General features: G+C 37.5%; 1 protein-coding gene across 1 annotated transcript in view; it reads left to right on the top strand.

Moving 5' to 3' along the window:
* The window catches only part of ABCB27 (transporter associated with antigen processing protein 2), a 142,459-nt gene extending 129,111 nt beyond the window's left edge, over positions 1-13,348 (top strand). Inside the window, exons 15-17 of the mRNA XM_089807477.1 lie at positions 12,241-12,348; positions 12,597-12,794; positions 12,887-13,348. Of these exons, the coding sequence (XP_089663603.1) occupies positions 12,241-12,348; positions 12,597-12,794; positions 12,887-13,090 (510 nt within the window). The 3' untranslated portion in view covers positions 13,091-13,348. The remainder of the gene's footprint in view (positions 1-12,240; positions 12,349-12,596; positions 12,795-12,886) is intronic.
* The last annotated feature ends 1,262 nt before the right edge of the window (positions 13,349-14,610 follow it).

Genomic DNA, 14,610 nt, shown 5'->3' with positions numbered 1-14,610 from the left:
CATCTAATGTTTTTCTTCCTTCTAGCTTTCCCCAGTACATCTTGACCACTTAACAAAATTTGTCTCGTGGAAACTCCAATTTTGTATTGAATTTCAGGGATGGTCCTGACTCCTTTTCATAGTCTTCAAAGTTGTGTTGTGGCAAACCCAATATTGAGTTGGACTTGGGATCTTGGCAAATAAAAACTACATAAACTCGTCAACCCAACAAAACCAAGCAAAAACTCAGAACATCAGATTTGGGCAAGTTATCAGCACGGACTCCCGAGTACTCGTTGGGAGTCCCAGATTGCAACTCACAAAAACTCACATGCAAGTAAGCAGTAAAGTAACTTGAACGCAATTGCAGCTTGAGGGTTCATGGAAATTTCTCGTGAAATAAAGTCTATGGTCCTGCCATTCCCAACTGCTTAGGATGCCTCACAGATGCTAGGACATACCAATGGCAAAAACAGAAGAAAAATGTGCAACCGGGATTGTTTGGGATCCTGGTGGATGAGCCAATGGACTTGAAGTCCAGCTGTCATGAACACCTATTTTGGTTTCCAATGAAAACTTGAGTTGTTGAGCTTGCTGCTTCAGGCTTGTAGTTTAGAAATACAATTTTATTTTATGATTTTCTGATTTGAATTGTCATAAAAAGCCTATGTAGTAGTTATAGTATTTTCATGTTAATATAACAACCAGAGGTTTGCAATTTTGCATTTGCATGTTGTGAAACTTAAATTACAATATCTTTGTTCCAATTCATGTTATTTACATTTTTAAATACAGCTTTAGTTTTCTTTATGTATGATAAATGCACATGAAAAGCTTTAAACTTTGTATTCCCCTTGCCTATGATGTGCCCTTACCATTCCCAAAATTTGGAATATCCTACCATTAAAGAGAGGTCCTGTCAGCTCCTTTTCTCAAGTTTGTAACTTTAATCTACCATCTCTTGCAACTCTCACATTCTATTATTACAGAGGAGCCTCAATTTGGGGATGTCAAGGACAATTGGGTGTATATCCTATATATATGGTACTTAAAATGCTAGTTATGAGAAGATGTATAACAATATAAGATGTAAAGATGTAAAAGAGTAAATACTTGCACATTACATTGAACAATGAACAATAAGATTTTAAATAGTCGAATCGGCAAATGAAAGAGTTGTATTATATAATAGATATGAATAGTATGAATATCTGATCATATGAAAGAGATTATTACATTGATTATCATGTGCTAATGACAAATGTAATGAAGGCAAGGAGGCCTCTAATAATCCCCTGGTAGATCATGAAATTTGTCATCAATGGAACTATCAGACTCTCCAAGATCAAGAGCTGCAAATGGAACACCAACTAGCCATGTATCTGAAGTATCCTCATCCTCATCAATCTGTGATGGTTCCTTTGGGTCTACATCCCATCGTGTTGTTGGGCTCTCCTTGTATGCACACGTCCTGCGGTCATTGGTATGCAAGACACTATGACAGCCACTAGCTTCTCTACTCTTTGAGAGGTAAGTTTATTCCTATTAAGAGAGTGGATGAAGTTATAAGTAGATCAGTTCCTCTCAGAAGTTGAGGAACTAGAAGCCCCAATGCGACAAAATTTGAAAACTAAAAACTCTTAAGCTCTCTAAGCCCTTAAATAATAAAATCCTAAAAATTTAAATAGCTTCTAAAGATGAGGAATTGCATTCCTGGGGACAAGAAATAAATGGCTAGTGTAGTAGTCATAGATTTCAGTCTATGAGTTGAACACCACAAAATCAGATCCCCCTGTGCCATAGTTTTATACCTGCCATTGCCATTTCCTTATAACTCCTAAGAGTAGAAAATCTGGTCCATGTAGTGTGAACCTTCCAAGTAGTCTTAGAGTCCCATATCCTATTTATGTACTTGAATAACCCTTCACCTGAAAAAAAATAAAATTCAAATGTTTGGCAAATAGAAGATACTAGTTATGAAAAGATCTATAAGACATAAAGATGATTACAATGAGTAGTGTTATATAACTCTCACCTCATCTTGAAGTGGTGTAACTCTACTAGGCCTAGGCATGTACCACTTCAAATTCAATGCATAAGAAGCCATGTGTAAGGGAGTATTTAGGCTGTTCCATTTGCATTGAATAATAGGCTGAATGTGCTCATTATAGAAGGCTAAAGTAGGGTCCTCCTCGCAGAATTGCCCTCATCTAGCCAAGCATATAATCAATGCACTCGTACACCTCTCCAAGTGTAGGTGCATCCTCATCACCATAGTTGATGACTTGGAAAACTGGCCTAATGATAGAGACTGTGTATTTTGCACCACTCCAAAATGCATCACTCTTCACTATATTCTTCACCCTCCTTCCTTTCTCTATCCTAGACGCATCCCACTAATTCCACTCATTCGTCATAACCATGAGTTGTAGTGGCTCTTGCAACTCAAGAATTTTCTCCAAAAGAATGAAAATAGGATGCATATCTGGTTTTAATTGGCTTCAAAAACTCTTTCGCAAAGCTTTTGAAGAGTGCATGTGAAGTATGGTAGTTGTAGATATACATCTGCACATCTCTAGCATCAATGACCACTCCCTTAATCCAGTCAATCCTCCCATGTCCTTTAGTACATTGTTCATGGAATGTACACAACATGGAGTCCACCAAATATGTCTATATGTCGCCTCAACAAGCCTCCCTCTAACTCTGCACACATGTTGCATTTGTCGCTAATTGGATCACATTATGTGGCCCAAATGCCTTGATAGGTACTCGAAGGATCTCAAACTAAAAATCAACATCCTTTTGATTCCCTAAACAATAATTGCCTTGAGGAAGAGTGGGCCCTTTGAGCATGTAACTATGACATTGATGAGTGGACTATTCCTAATGTCTATCCACCCATCCATGATAACGTTGCATTGATCTTGCCATACTTATTATCCAAGATTGTAGTCCTCAATTTGTGCCCACTTGATGGCACAAATGATGGTCCTCCCCCCTTTGCCACCGTCTGCATCATCTCCTTATAATAAGGTGATCGAGCTACATGAAATGGAATGCCATTGGAAAAAGAAATCTACCAATAGATTCCGCTATCTACTCTCTCATGTGTGCATTAACAAATCTGATATGGGTTTACTTTCACTTCGCACTTCGTGTTTCTCCTTGCTCGGTTGTGCTGCCCCTGTATTTGTTGCTCATGCAACTGCTGAATACTTTGAATATGTTGCCTACCGAACAAGGTAGTAGGCATTGCAATTCCCAAGTCATCTAGAACACCCTAAAACTTGTTGAATTCAATTCTATAATGTAGATTTGTAGGCTTCTTAAAAAATTCACATGCTGTCACACCTTTTCCTAGTCAAAAGAGGAAGTTTACATTCACTCTAGTGATGCTATCGAACCATTCTATTTCCATGTGCCACCACTTGATGACATTGAGGTTGTTACCCTGGTTGCAAATTGTTTGAGAAGAAATTTACGATCATAAGTGCCCTAGCCCACTTTGCCAAAAGTGTGCAGGGGCAATGAGTAGATAGTGGACCAAGTGGTGCACTACTTATGGAACTAGTTTTCCCTTGCTGATTGGGCTCATGCTCGCCCTCTTGTTGATGTTATCATCATGCTCAGCCTTAGGTTCATAATATGATTGGCTACCACTATGAGAATGAGCATCTCATCATATGTTTCATGACTCTTGGAGATCATTTTGACACTGCATTTTACAAAATGAAAAATAAAAATCAATTAACTTATGTTTTCCACCTATGTCCTACTATAAACTTCTAAAATTTTAAACTAAACTACAAGAATTTGAAAAATGAAACAACGAGAATCTATAAATGAAAGAACTATAACAAAATGAAACAACAAAAAATTTAAAACTAAAAACAATGAACATTTATTTTAATAAAATAATAAATCACTTATAAACCCTACCCTTTGCTTGAAAAATCTCTTAAACAAGATGGAGAATCTTCCTCTTCTTCTTGCTCCTTGTTGTAATGTCCCTATTGGTTGCCAGCATCAAAATTTCAGGGATTAGCCTAATATTGGATCCTCATAGGCTAATGAGGATGGTTAGAGGGCCTTTTGAGGATTGATTCATCTCCAATATTCAGCGATTTATGGATTTTGCCTTCGTTCGATGTCATTTGGACTCCATTTGCCATACTTCTATGTATAGTAAGTCAGGGGTAATAGAGATGGACCTTTTCTATTTTTAGAAAATGTATTTGGTCACATAGGGATTTGTGAGGAGAGATTCCTATTTTAGACGACATGGCAATTAGACAACTATTTCAAGAGATATTAAAGTTCAAGTGACTTAAGTGATTTATTTAAATATTTTAATGTTATAAAGTAACTTACGAGACTAAAAGACGAAATTGGCTTTTAATCCCACATTGCCTAGTTGTTTGGGTCTTCCCTCATATCAAGGTTATATAAGCGTGGAGCTACATTGGGATTGACACCATGAATATATGTTATTTTACAAATCCTAAAGGTTGCTTAAATGTGACTGGATATTTCCTAAGGACGAAAACCCTTGAGGAAAAGAGTGAGACTAGACGCAAACCTAGTATCTCACATTGTGTTTTCAGAACTGAGATTCAAACTGATATTGAGCTACAGGAAGTTGGAGTTCCACAACAGGAAGGAGAGCAAGAGATTGAAATCTACACAGAGTTCTTGCATGTATAGGACAGTGTCTAGCAGTATTGAGCTTGTTTGGCAGGCAAAGTTGGTAGACGTTCATAGTTGAGAGGTAAATACAGCAGTTAAATTCATTTACAGTGGCATTGATTCACATAAAAGATTGGGAGCAACTTGGCATGTATATGACATTGTTTGATCATTTGGAGTTTGGACGACAAATAGAATGGAATTTCATACTAGCTGAGATAGTGTTGGCAGACTTTGCATGAGCCAAGTTCCATATTATCCAAGTTCTTTTTTGTTTACGTTATCCTAGCAGTGAGACGGCAGTAGCCTTGCACGTGACAATGAGTAGCAGCAGATAGGCACTCCAAGCTTTACCACAGGTACACTTCACACGGGTCACCTTCAGTGCAGTGATAGCACATAGGTGTGGATGTTCAGAATAGTAGGCAGATTTATTACGGTAGCCACATTTTCATTTGCAGGGAGGTCACAGGCCAAGGATGTGACACTAAGTCTGAACTGTGTGGACGTGAGAGTGACTGGGCATTGGCACTACCAAAAATGAAGTCTTTAATGCAGACCTTGGACACCCAGATAGCTGCAATTGTTATCAGGTTCCCTTTTATCATTTGTTTGTGCTTGTATACTTGCGTAGTAATGTAAACCAAATTGAATACGTTGGACTTCATTCAGAGCTTACTGAGCTTACTCCTTCATGATTTAAATAGATAAATTGTGTATGTGATTTGTTGTTGAAGGATAGTATAAATTCGGGATTGTTATTTCCAATACTTTCACATTATTTGCAAGTCCGTTTTGCCATATTTCTGCATTTTCTAGAGTTGGATTTACTGGCAGCAATATCGAAGTTTCAGACCTCGGTTACATGCCAACTGTTTGATAAAATACCCCAAATAGAGATTTAATTATTTTGATCATTTTAAGCCCAAATCATTACAGTGGTATCAGAGCTGGTCTTCTCGCTAGCCTATGGATTTATAATAGAGGCAAATTTTAGTAAGGATTTATCAGAAATAGTTTAAGTTGAGAGATGGAGATTATGGAGTGAATTTGTAAGGAGTTTTTATGCATGTAGAAGTCTGTTTGTGAATGCAATAGTGCAAAATCATAGTTTTGGGAGATAGTGGTATTATGATTTTTGCTATCATCACAGAGGTAATGAAAGTTAGGAGCCAATAGTGCTATGAAATGGAGCATTGTTCAGTAGCAAGTACATGAAAGAGGAAGTTAAACACGTACAAGACACTCAAATGTCTTGTAATGAGAATGAACAAAGATGAGAAGTGAGGGAAACTTTGAGGGCTATTAGAGATGGGTAGAACAATATAGCCACTGCACTTCAATAGCTTACAAGTGCTATGCAACAATTAGCTTTGCCTAACAGGGCAGCCTCGAGTCATCATAGTGAATGTGGTAGTGTGGTAGGATCCCTGAACTACTAGGGCCCCCACATGGAACACTGACAAGCCTTTGATGCCCATTTTTAATGTAGAGGAAGAGGTAGCACCACCCGCGACACCAAACTTACTACCAGATAACTTTATGGCAATGTAATGGGATTTATTACCCGATCCAGTTAAGCAAAACTTGTCCTTTGTTCGATACTTAAATCAAAAAAGGGAGAGCTTGTCAGATCCAGAGATAGTTGAGAGGACAAGGTATATGGTTTCTGCCTTTAGAAGGCCAACATTAAGATTGCAAGGAAGGAAGCTTGAGTTTTCTCCGATAGGTTTTCATGATACAGATGTACCTACATTTAGTACGACACCTGCTAGTCCTATCTGCAATGTTGATGATGGACCCATTTCACAGAGATTAGTAGAAGTGTCAATACCCTTGGTGGGTAGCAGCACTAAGCCTCAGCACATTGAGGCCCCTAGAGTTGTTGCAGTTAGTGCAAAGATAGTGGATGCAGTTGTTACTATTGATACTTTAGGCCCTCTTGAGGAGGGAATTATTATTGGAGATTTGTATGTGAGTTGTCATAGTGTTGCTCCAGTGCAGGAGGCTGTTGCTTCCTTAGGTGAGATCGATGCATGTATGGAGTCACCTAGTTGTGATGTCGATGATTTGGGTGTTATAGTGGAGTCAATATATGGGTTCATGCTCTAGCGTTATTGATTCACAGCCTGGCATAGAGTCATGTGTGCAGAGTCAGGTGTCGGCAGTTGAGACTCTATTAGGTGATGGGGATGTAGACAGCGTGGACACCTTTGGTGATTTGTTGGATGATGCTATGATTTGCATTGGGTATGATACCCCTTGTCAGTTATTGGGTGATGACTATTATGAGATTTTGAATGAGTCCCGGGATCAATGTTTACAGGATCTTACTATTGAGGTGGAAGCTGAGACAGGTAGGGAGATTGAGATTGCGAGGGCTTTTATTTCTTCGGAGGAGTTGTTTGAGGTACATAGTAGTTGTATCTCGGATGCAAAGTTGTGCAAGGATGATAGCACATGTATGAGTGATCTTGTGGTGGATAGTTCTGATTTAGTTTCCTATCACAGTGCAGTTAGTGAGACACAAAGCTTGCATAGGAGTTAGGGATTGCAAAGGCATCATGTAACTTATCAGTTGAAGGTGAGTGATAGTGACATTTATTCATCTCTTGATCATTATGATGCTATTCAACATATGGTAGCTACATCAAGTTGGGGTGCCCTAGTGTCAGATGAGCACGATGATAGTAGTCTTTCCCTAGCAGAGGTTCATGAGCTTCAAGAGGTTGTTAGGATCTTGAAGCATAATTACTCTCAGTTAGTTGATGACAGAGATTACCTTCTGGAGTGGGTAGCACCTGCTATGAGGTATTGTTAGGGAAAGAGGAGGAGGTGGTTGAGCTCACCCGGGAGCTTGAGGTGACAGTGAACTCTCTTCAGTACACTCAGTTGGCACTTCAGGAGTCACAGTCACAGTTGGGTGAGGTTATTGTGGAGTTAGAATGGGTACAGTCAACACCAACCCCAAACCTTGTTCAGTTACATATTGTGGTTGGTGGTGAGTTTGCTTCTACGGTTGAGGATGAGGGACGTGATGATGTGGCAAACACATTCATCTAGGATATGAGTGTAGTATGTATAGAGGAGGCGAGAGCATCAGTGGAGACATGCTCTCATGGTGTTTTGCTTCCTTTTACTAGAAATGAATCTATTTCTTCTTTTCATATAGCTGGTAGCATTGGACAGTTGGCGTTGTCACGTTTTCAGAGAGATCAGCTGTGGATTGTAGGGGAGTAGATTGATGCTTCCACATATAATTTCTACTGTACTGAGTCATTCATAGAGTATTTGCTTGAGAGCTCGGATTTGAAGGAGGTTTCATATAGTATATCTGAGGGTGCTCTCATTCAGTGTTCTTGTGCTATTTGACGATTAGTGAGGAAGATTATAGAGACCTTGGCTACAATGCTTCCCAATAGGGATTTTGTGGTTGGGCTTGCTGAGAGGGTTACCCGACCAATAGTTTAAAGTTATAGATTGGAGCCATCTTCTGATTTCTAGTTTGATGACGATGAGCCCTTGACAAAGATTTGGAGTTTTTATTGGCATTACAGTACGAGGAGTGCTCATCAGTTTTCTTTTGACCCACAGGTTGAGGAATTGGTTTTTAGTGTTATGGATGCTGATAGAAGGTTTGGTATTCATTACATCCGCAGAGGGCGTACTTCTCCGCTAATGGAGGGAGATTCTGAGACACAGGGTATTGTGAAATAGTTGGATGTGCTAGTGAATGAAATGAATCAAAACCACAAACGGATGACCCGACTGATTTCAAAGCCAAGATTTGAGTAGAGAATGTTACCACTTTTTCTAAAAGCGGAAGATGATGATATAGTTGTGGCTTCAGATTTGTGAGACATTTCTTATGAGGCATTGCATGAGTTGGGCACAATTGAGGTGGAATGTGACGAGAATTTATGTCAGGTTAAGTTAGATGATGCATGTTGGCATGAGTTTCCTAGATCATGTATTTGATGGTGTTGCAACAATAGTGGGAGTAGTAGCATGTGAGGATACTGTCATATCAGCAACCACTTTTGTGTCGGTTGAGCCATCCAATGAGGAGTTTAGCAGTATGCAAGTGGTTGTATATGTGTGCTTTGATGGTAGTATGTTTGTTATTGTTGATGAGGTGAGCAATGTAGTGATAGAGTCATGTTATACTATCGATCAACAAAGTGTTGGCATTCACTTCATGAATAGTTTTACGTTTGACATGGATGCAACATTGACTTATGACAATTTGTTGTTTGAGGTTGATGTTGATCACTCACCTGAGTGGAGTTGGGCTCAATTCTCACCATCTGTAAAGATTCAGTTTTGTGTTGTGGCAATTAGTAATGTTCTTGTGTCCACAAATTTTGACATGGCTACACCTATGGTTGATACAGTTGGCATGAGTGTATATGGTTCTCTTGTAGCTACGTCTCTTCATGGGATTGTTGATCCGAATTCCAGTCTAGCTTATATTATATGGGTGTGAACTAGGATGAAGATATTTCTTGTGGGGGAATTCTTTTAACGATATTCTAACTCCTACATCATTAGCACAAGTTTTGAATGCTATACTGCAAGTTATGTTGATGGTCCTAATGATGTTAGTGGTATGCAGTTGGTTCAATGTTAATAGGGGTGTTACATACTACTTCACTTGGGATCCAGGTGGAGCTTGGAGTTTACTCTTCTTGTTGAATTGCTTGAGGGCAAACAATCTTGGTAAGGGAGGACAGTAATGTCCCCATTGGTTACCAGCATCAAAATTTCAGGGATTAGCCTAATATTGGATCCTCGTAGGCTAATGAGGATGGTTAGAGGGTCTTCTGAGGATTGATTCATCTCCAACATTCAGTAATTTATCGATTTGGCCTTTGTTTGATGTCATTTGGACTTCATTTGCCATACTTACTATGTATAGTAAGTCAGGGGTAATAGAGACGGACCTTTTCTGTTTTTAGAAAATGTATTTGGTCACATGGGGATTTGTGAGGAGAGATTCCTATTCTAGACGGCGTGGCAATCAAACAAGTATTTCAAGAGATATTAAAGTTCAAGTGACTTAAGTGATTTATTTAAATATTTTAATGTTATTTGTTATAAAGTAACTTAAGTGACTAAAAGATGAAATTGGCTTTTAATCTCACATTGCCTAGTTGTTTGGGTCTTCCCTCATATCGAGGTTATAAAAGCATGGAGCTACATTGGGATTGACACCACGAATATTTGTTATTTTACAAATCCTAAAGGTTGCTTAAATGCTACAAGCACTCCAAGAACAAGTACACTTCACATGGGTCACCTTTAGTGAAGTGATAGCACATAGGTGTGGACATTCAGAATAGTAGGCAGATTTATTACGGCAGCCACATTTTCATATGCAGGGAGGTCACGGGCCAAGGACGTGACACTAAGTCTGAGCTGTGTGGACGTGAGAGTGACTGGGCATTGGCACTACCAAAACTGAAGTCTTTAACGCAGACCTTGGACCCAGCTAGCAGCAATCGTTATCAGGTTCCCTTTTATCATTTGTTTGTGCTTGTATACTTGTGTAGTAATGTAAACCAAATTGAATATGTTGGACTGCATTCAGAGCTTACTCCTTCATGATTTAAATAGATAAATTGTGTATGTGATCTTCTGTTGAAGGATAGTATAAATTCGGGATTGTTATTTCTGATACTTTCACATTATTTGCAAGTCTTGTTTGTCATATTTCTGCATTTTCTGGAGTTGGATTTACTGGCAGCAATATCAAAGTTTCAGACCTGGGTTACATGCCAAATGTTTGACAAAATACCCCAAGTAGAGATATAATTATTTTGATCATTTTAAGCCCAGATCATTACACTTGTCACTCTTTGATTCGCAATAATTCTTTTCACTCCTATAATCACCCTTGTCTCAGCTCTTAATTATTCTTCTTCTTGCTTTTGCAAACACATAGAAATGAAAATGTAAATAGAAATGAAGTAGAGAGGCCTTTTAATGGAATAAGATACATTAGATGGGCTCCACGTACCCCTAGGGCAAGATTACGACCAATACAAATATTTAAAAAATCTCTTAATTGTTTTAAAAGATGCATTTTCTTTTGGGTATAATGAGGAATGCCCCTTGAGGGGTCGAGGGACATGTTTGCACCCCCCTTACCCTTAGACCATTTCTGAATTGTGTATTTGGGTGATATTTTTTTGTTTAGTGGGATTTGGGGAGGACTTGAACTAGGTCTTGTAGCCCATACTGTAGACTTGAAGATGGATCCCACTGAATTCAAGCCACTGGACAAACTATCCATTAATCTAACCAAGGCATGTAGTTTTTAAGAAGCAACATAATATCTTCACAATTACATGAATAATCATTTGGAGATTATACCACCATGAGCTTGGTTTCCAAACCCTGAAGCAAAGAGGTGCTGGAGACCAACTTTAGGGCTACCTTATATTTAGATTCCATTTGACAATGAAGTTGATGCTTCAAGCTATGTGCTAGGAGTGGTACTCAAGCTAGGAATTATTTTAGTATTTTGTTCATCATGAGCAGTGATCAATCACCCAAGTTTCTATAAGGAATTGTATGCCATAGTTCAGCATATGAACATTATATCCATCAGCAGCTAGAAAAGGATACTGTAATGAACACAAAATGTATGTCCTTGCATTTACTGTATATGCAGAGTCTTTAGCATTAGAGTTAGCACAATCGATGGATGGTTTTCTTGGAACAATTCAACATGGTGAGGAAGAATAAGGATTTGGTTGAATAAAAAACAGCAGTAAGTTACAGATTGTTTGAAGTGTTTCCAAATCAGACTTGCTGAACAGGATTGTGAAGTGGTAATGCAATAATTATCTTTTTTGTTCAACTATCTTTATATGTTTAATAATATAATAGATTGAAGTTAATGACATATATTATTTATGGCAAGTGATGGCAACAATGCCAATCTTTTGTGCTCTGCCAATGGCAGGTCCCTGTTTAGTAATATGGTAGATTGACTTTAAGTTGGAGAATGGTATTTAAAATAAGATTTGTACTAAGTAGACAAGCAAGGGTGGTGTGAAACAAAGGTATATATTCATTTTTAGACCTATCCTCAGTCCTTGAAGATGTAGGGAATGTTTAGCTGTCTGTTTGAGGTTGTGCATTGTACATCATGAGTAGACATGCAGACGCAAAGATAGGTGTGGACACACTGTTCTAATACTAAATTGACCGTGAGAACTGGAGAGCATATTGACCATAAGACATAATAACTCATTCAAATAAGATTTGTATACAAATGGAGAAGCAAGGATTATGTGAAGCCCATGAATTGAAAGTAGGTCTTTCCTCTTGGAAAGAAATCTGTGTTTTAAAATAAATTAGTCACAAATAAGTGGCCATTTATCTTTCTGGCATAAATAAAGCATCATTTTAAGATCACAGTTTGGTAAAAATTTTACTTGGAAGTTTTATTTTAATGTTAATTAGCCATTTACGTCATTTTTCATGAGGATATCCAAAACTGCTATCCATGAAGCATAGCTTCTCGTTATTGACTGGTATAAAATTGACTTGTAATTTTGGCAGGTGAGCATTGTGAGCCAGGAACCTGTTCTATTCAACTGCTCAATAGCAGAAAACATTGCATATGGATTGAAGGGCAGGGCTCCCATTGTTGACGTTGAAAATGCAGCTGTATGTTTTAAAGGCATTTATGTATTACTTCTGGGAATTTGTTTTAACCTGAAAATCTGCAATCCTATCTGCCCTTCCAATACTGAAAATTGCTATAGCAGTAACGTTCTGCTTATTAGATTTCAGATATTTCGTATTAACAGAGATTAAATCACCTCAAGAAGTTTTTCCATGTAATGCATAAATTTTATTCGTAGGCATTCATTATCCAACTCATACTATCTACTTGTGGTTCAACAAAATTGCAGAAAATGGCCAATGCTCATGACTTTATATCAAGGTTTCCAGAAGGTTACAGTACACATGTTGGAGAGCGTGGTGTGAGGCTTTCAGGAGGCCAGAAGCAACGAATAGCTATAGCAAGGGCATTACTGATGAATCCTCGTGTGCTCCTTCTGGATGAGGCTACAAGTGCATTGGATGCAGAGAGCGAGTACTTGGTTCAAGTAAGAGAACCCCATCCTTCCATGGCATGCTGTAAAATATGCACTTCATCTAATTTTCTGCAATAATGATTTTGTGGCTTATATTAAATTAGGACGCTATGGACCACTTGATGAAAGGGCGCACTGTTCTAGTCATAGCACATCGGCTTTCAACTGTTCAAAGTGCAAATACTGTTGCAGTTGTGTCAGGTGGTGAAATAGTTGAAAGTGGCACTCATGAAGAATTGCTTGAAAAGAATGGTATCTATACATCTCTAGTTCGAAGGCAATTGCAGGGGACAAAAACTGAAATTTAAATTTTGTTAGAGCCAAAACAAAATTTGGAATCAAACTGCTGAAGCAGTGGCTTGGTGCCAGATTGATAGCCAACAACACTTAGTGTGAGAGTATAGCTAGTAGAAGAAATGGTATATAACTCTGGTACTCAACATATATCAAATAATATTTAAATCTAATTTTATGAAAGCAATTTCTTCTGGTAGTTTGTCTTGAACTCAATGTAAAACTTGCCTATTGTTTTATGTGCAAAGATCAAAAGAATCGTTGAACTCTTTCGCAAGTCTCCATCCTCCTGTTGACAATTGGCAAAGTAGTAAATTGTCTGCAAACAAGCATATGCTATTTGCCGAAGTGGCTAATTAGACAATTATAGCAAGAATATATCTTATAGAATTGCGGCTAATAAACCATGAGTAAGTATTTATACAAAGCAAGTAAATTTAGATCAATATAAAGGTATTTTGAATCGATATGAAATGTTTGTACAACAGTCTTTGAGAAGAGATGTAACAAATTCTTGTTGAAAAAGGAAGGTGGAGATCCGAGGTAGAGATGTGAATAACATCGTGTGTTTTTTTCACTTTTTATTTGTTACAAATTTATGGAAATGTCTGTTAGGTGTATTCTCTACGCCTTTCTTTCTCATTTAACATTCAAGGTGACCATTTCGCAATCGATAAGCAATCAAATTTTTTTTTTTGTATGGGCATAATGTGATAGTTTAAATGTGATGTTCTTTTTGCTACCAAGGTTCAAATTTTACTTGGATGTTATTGTTGACTGTTATGTTGAGAATGAGGTCCTTCATTTGTGGTCTTGTCAATTCATATTGCTAGATAAAAAAACACATTCCTTCAAACTAATAAAAGAAGTTGAAGTCATTTGGCTTGGAATATAAAAAACCATGTAACAAACTTTTGTACTTATTTGTACTATTATTATTTCTTATTATTTCATCAATTCATTTGGGCTTTTTAGGGTGATTTGAGAAATCATATTTTACCATTTTGATTGGTCTATAACAACATAACACATGCTTTATGATGCATGAAACATTTTTGGTTTTCATTAAATAGTGCAGAAGTTGCATCTCTAACAAGGTGACCAATTAAGTTTTCAAATAATATGTCAAAAGATTGGTGCAGAAGTTGCATCTCTAACAAGGTGACCAATTAAGTTTTCAAATAATATGTCAAAAGATTGGCCCAAAGCAATAACATAAACAAGAACTAGTTATTAACCTAGATCCATTATGAGGTGAAGTGGGAAATTTTTTTTAGAGGAACTTATGTGATATTTAATAATAATGATAATTTCTTCTTAAGTGTGGGATTGGAACTAATGTGGTTGGTATCAATAATTCTTAAAGCTCGGATCTACCTTTGACTACAAAATAAGAATGAGTTTAAATATCATTCTAATTTATTTACACCTAATATAAAATTGATTGATCTGTAAAGGTAGAAATATGAGATAACAATATAAGTTCTTTTTTGTGGAAAATAATAGAAATCACATTTCTAAAAGAGATGGTAAA

This window comes from Cupressus sempervirens, chromosome 10, assembly GCF_028749045.1.
Source record: "Cupressus sempervirens isolate cs-2001-9-10 chromosome 10, ASM2874904v1, whole genome shotgun sequence".
Classification (NCBI taxonomy): domain Eukaryota; kingdom Viridiplantae; phylum Streptophyta; class Pinopsida; order Cupressales; family Cupressaceae; genus Cupressus; species Cupressus sempervirens.
The sequence above is the reverse complement of the archived record's forward strand: the minus strand, read 5'-3'. Positions and strand labels throughout refer to the sequence as shown.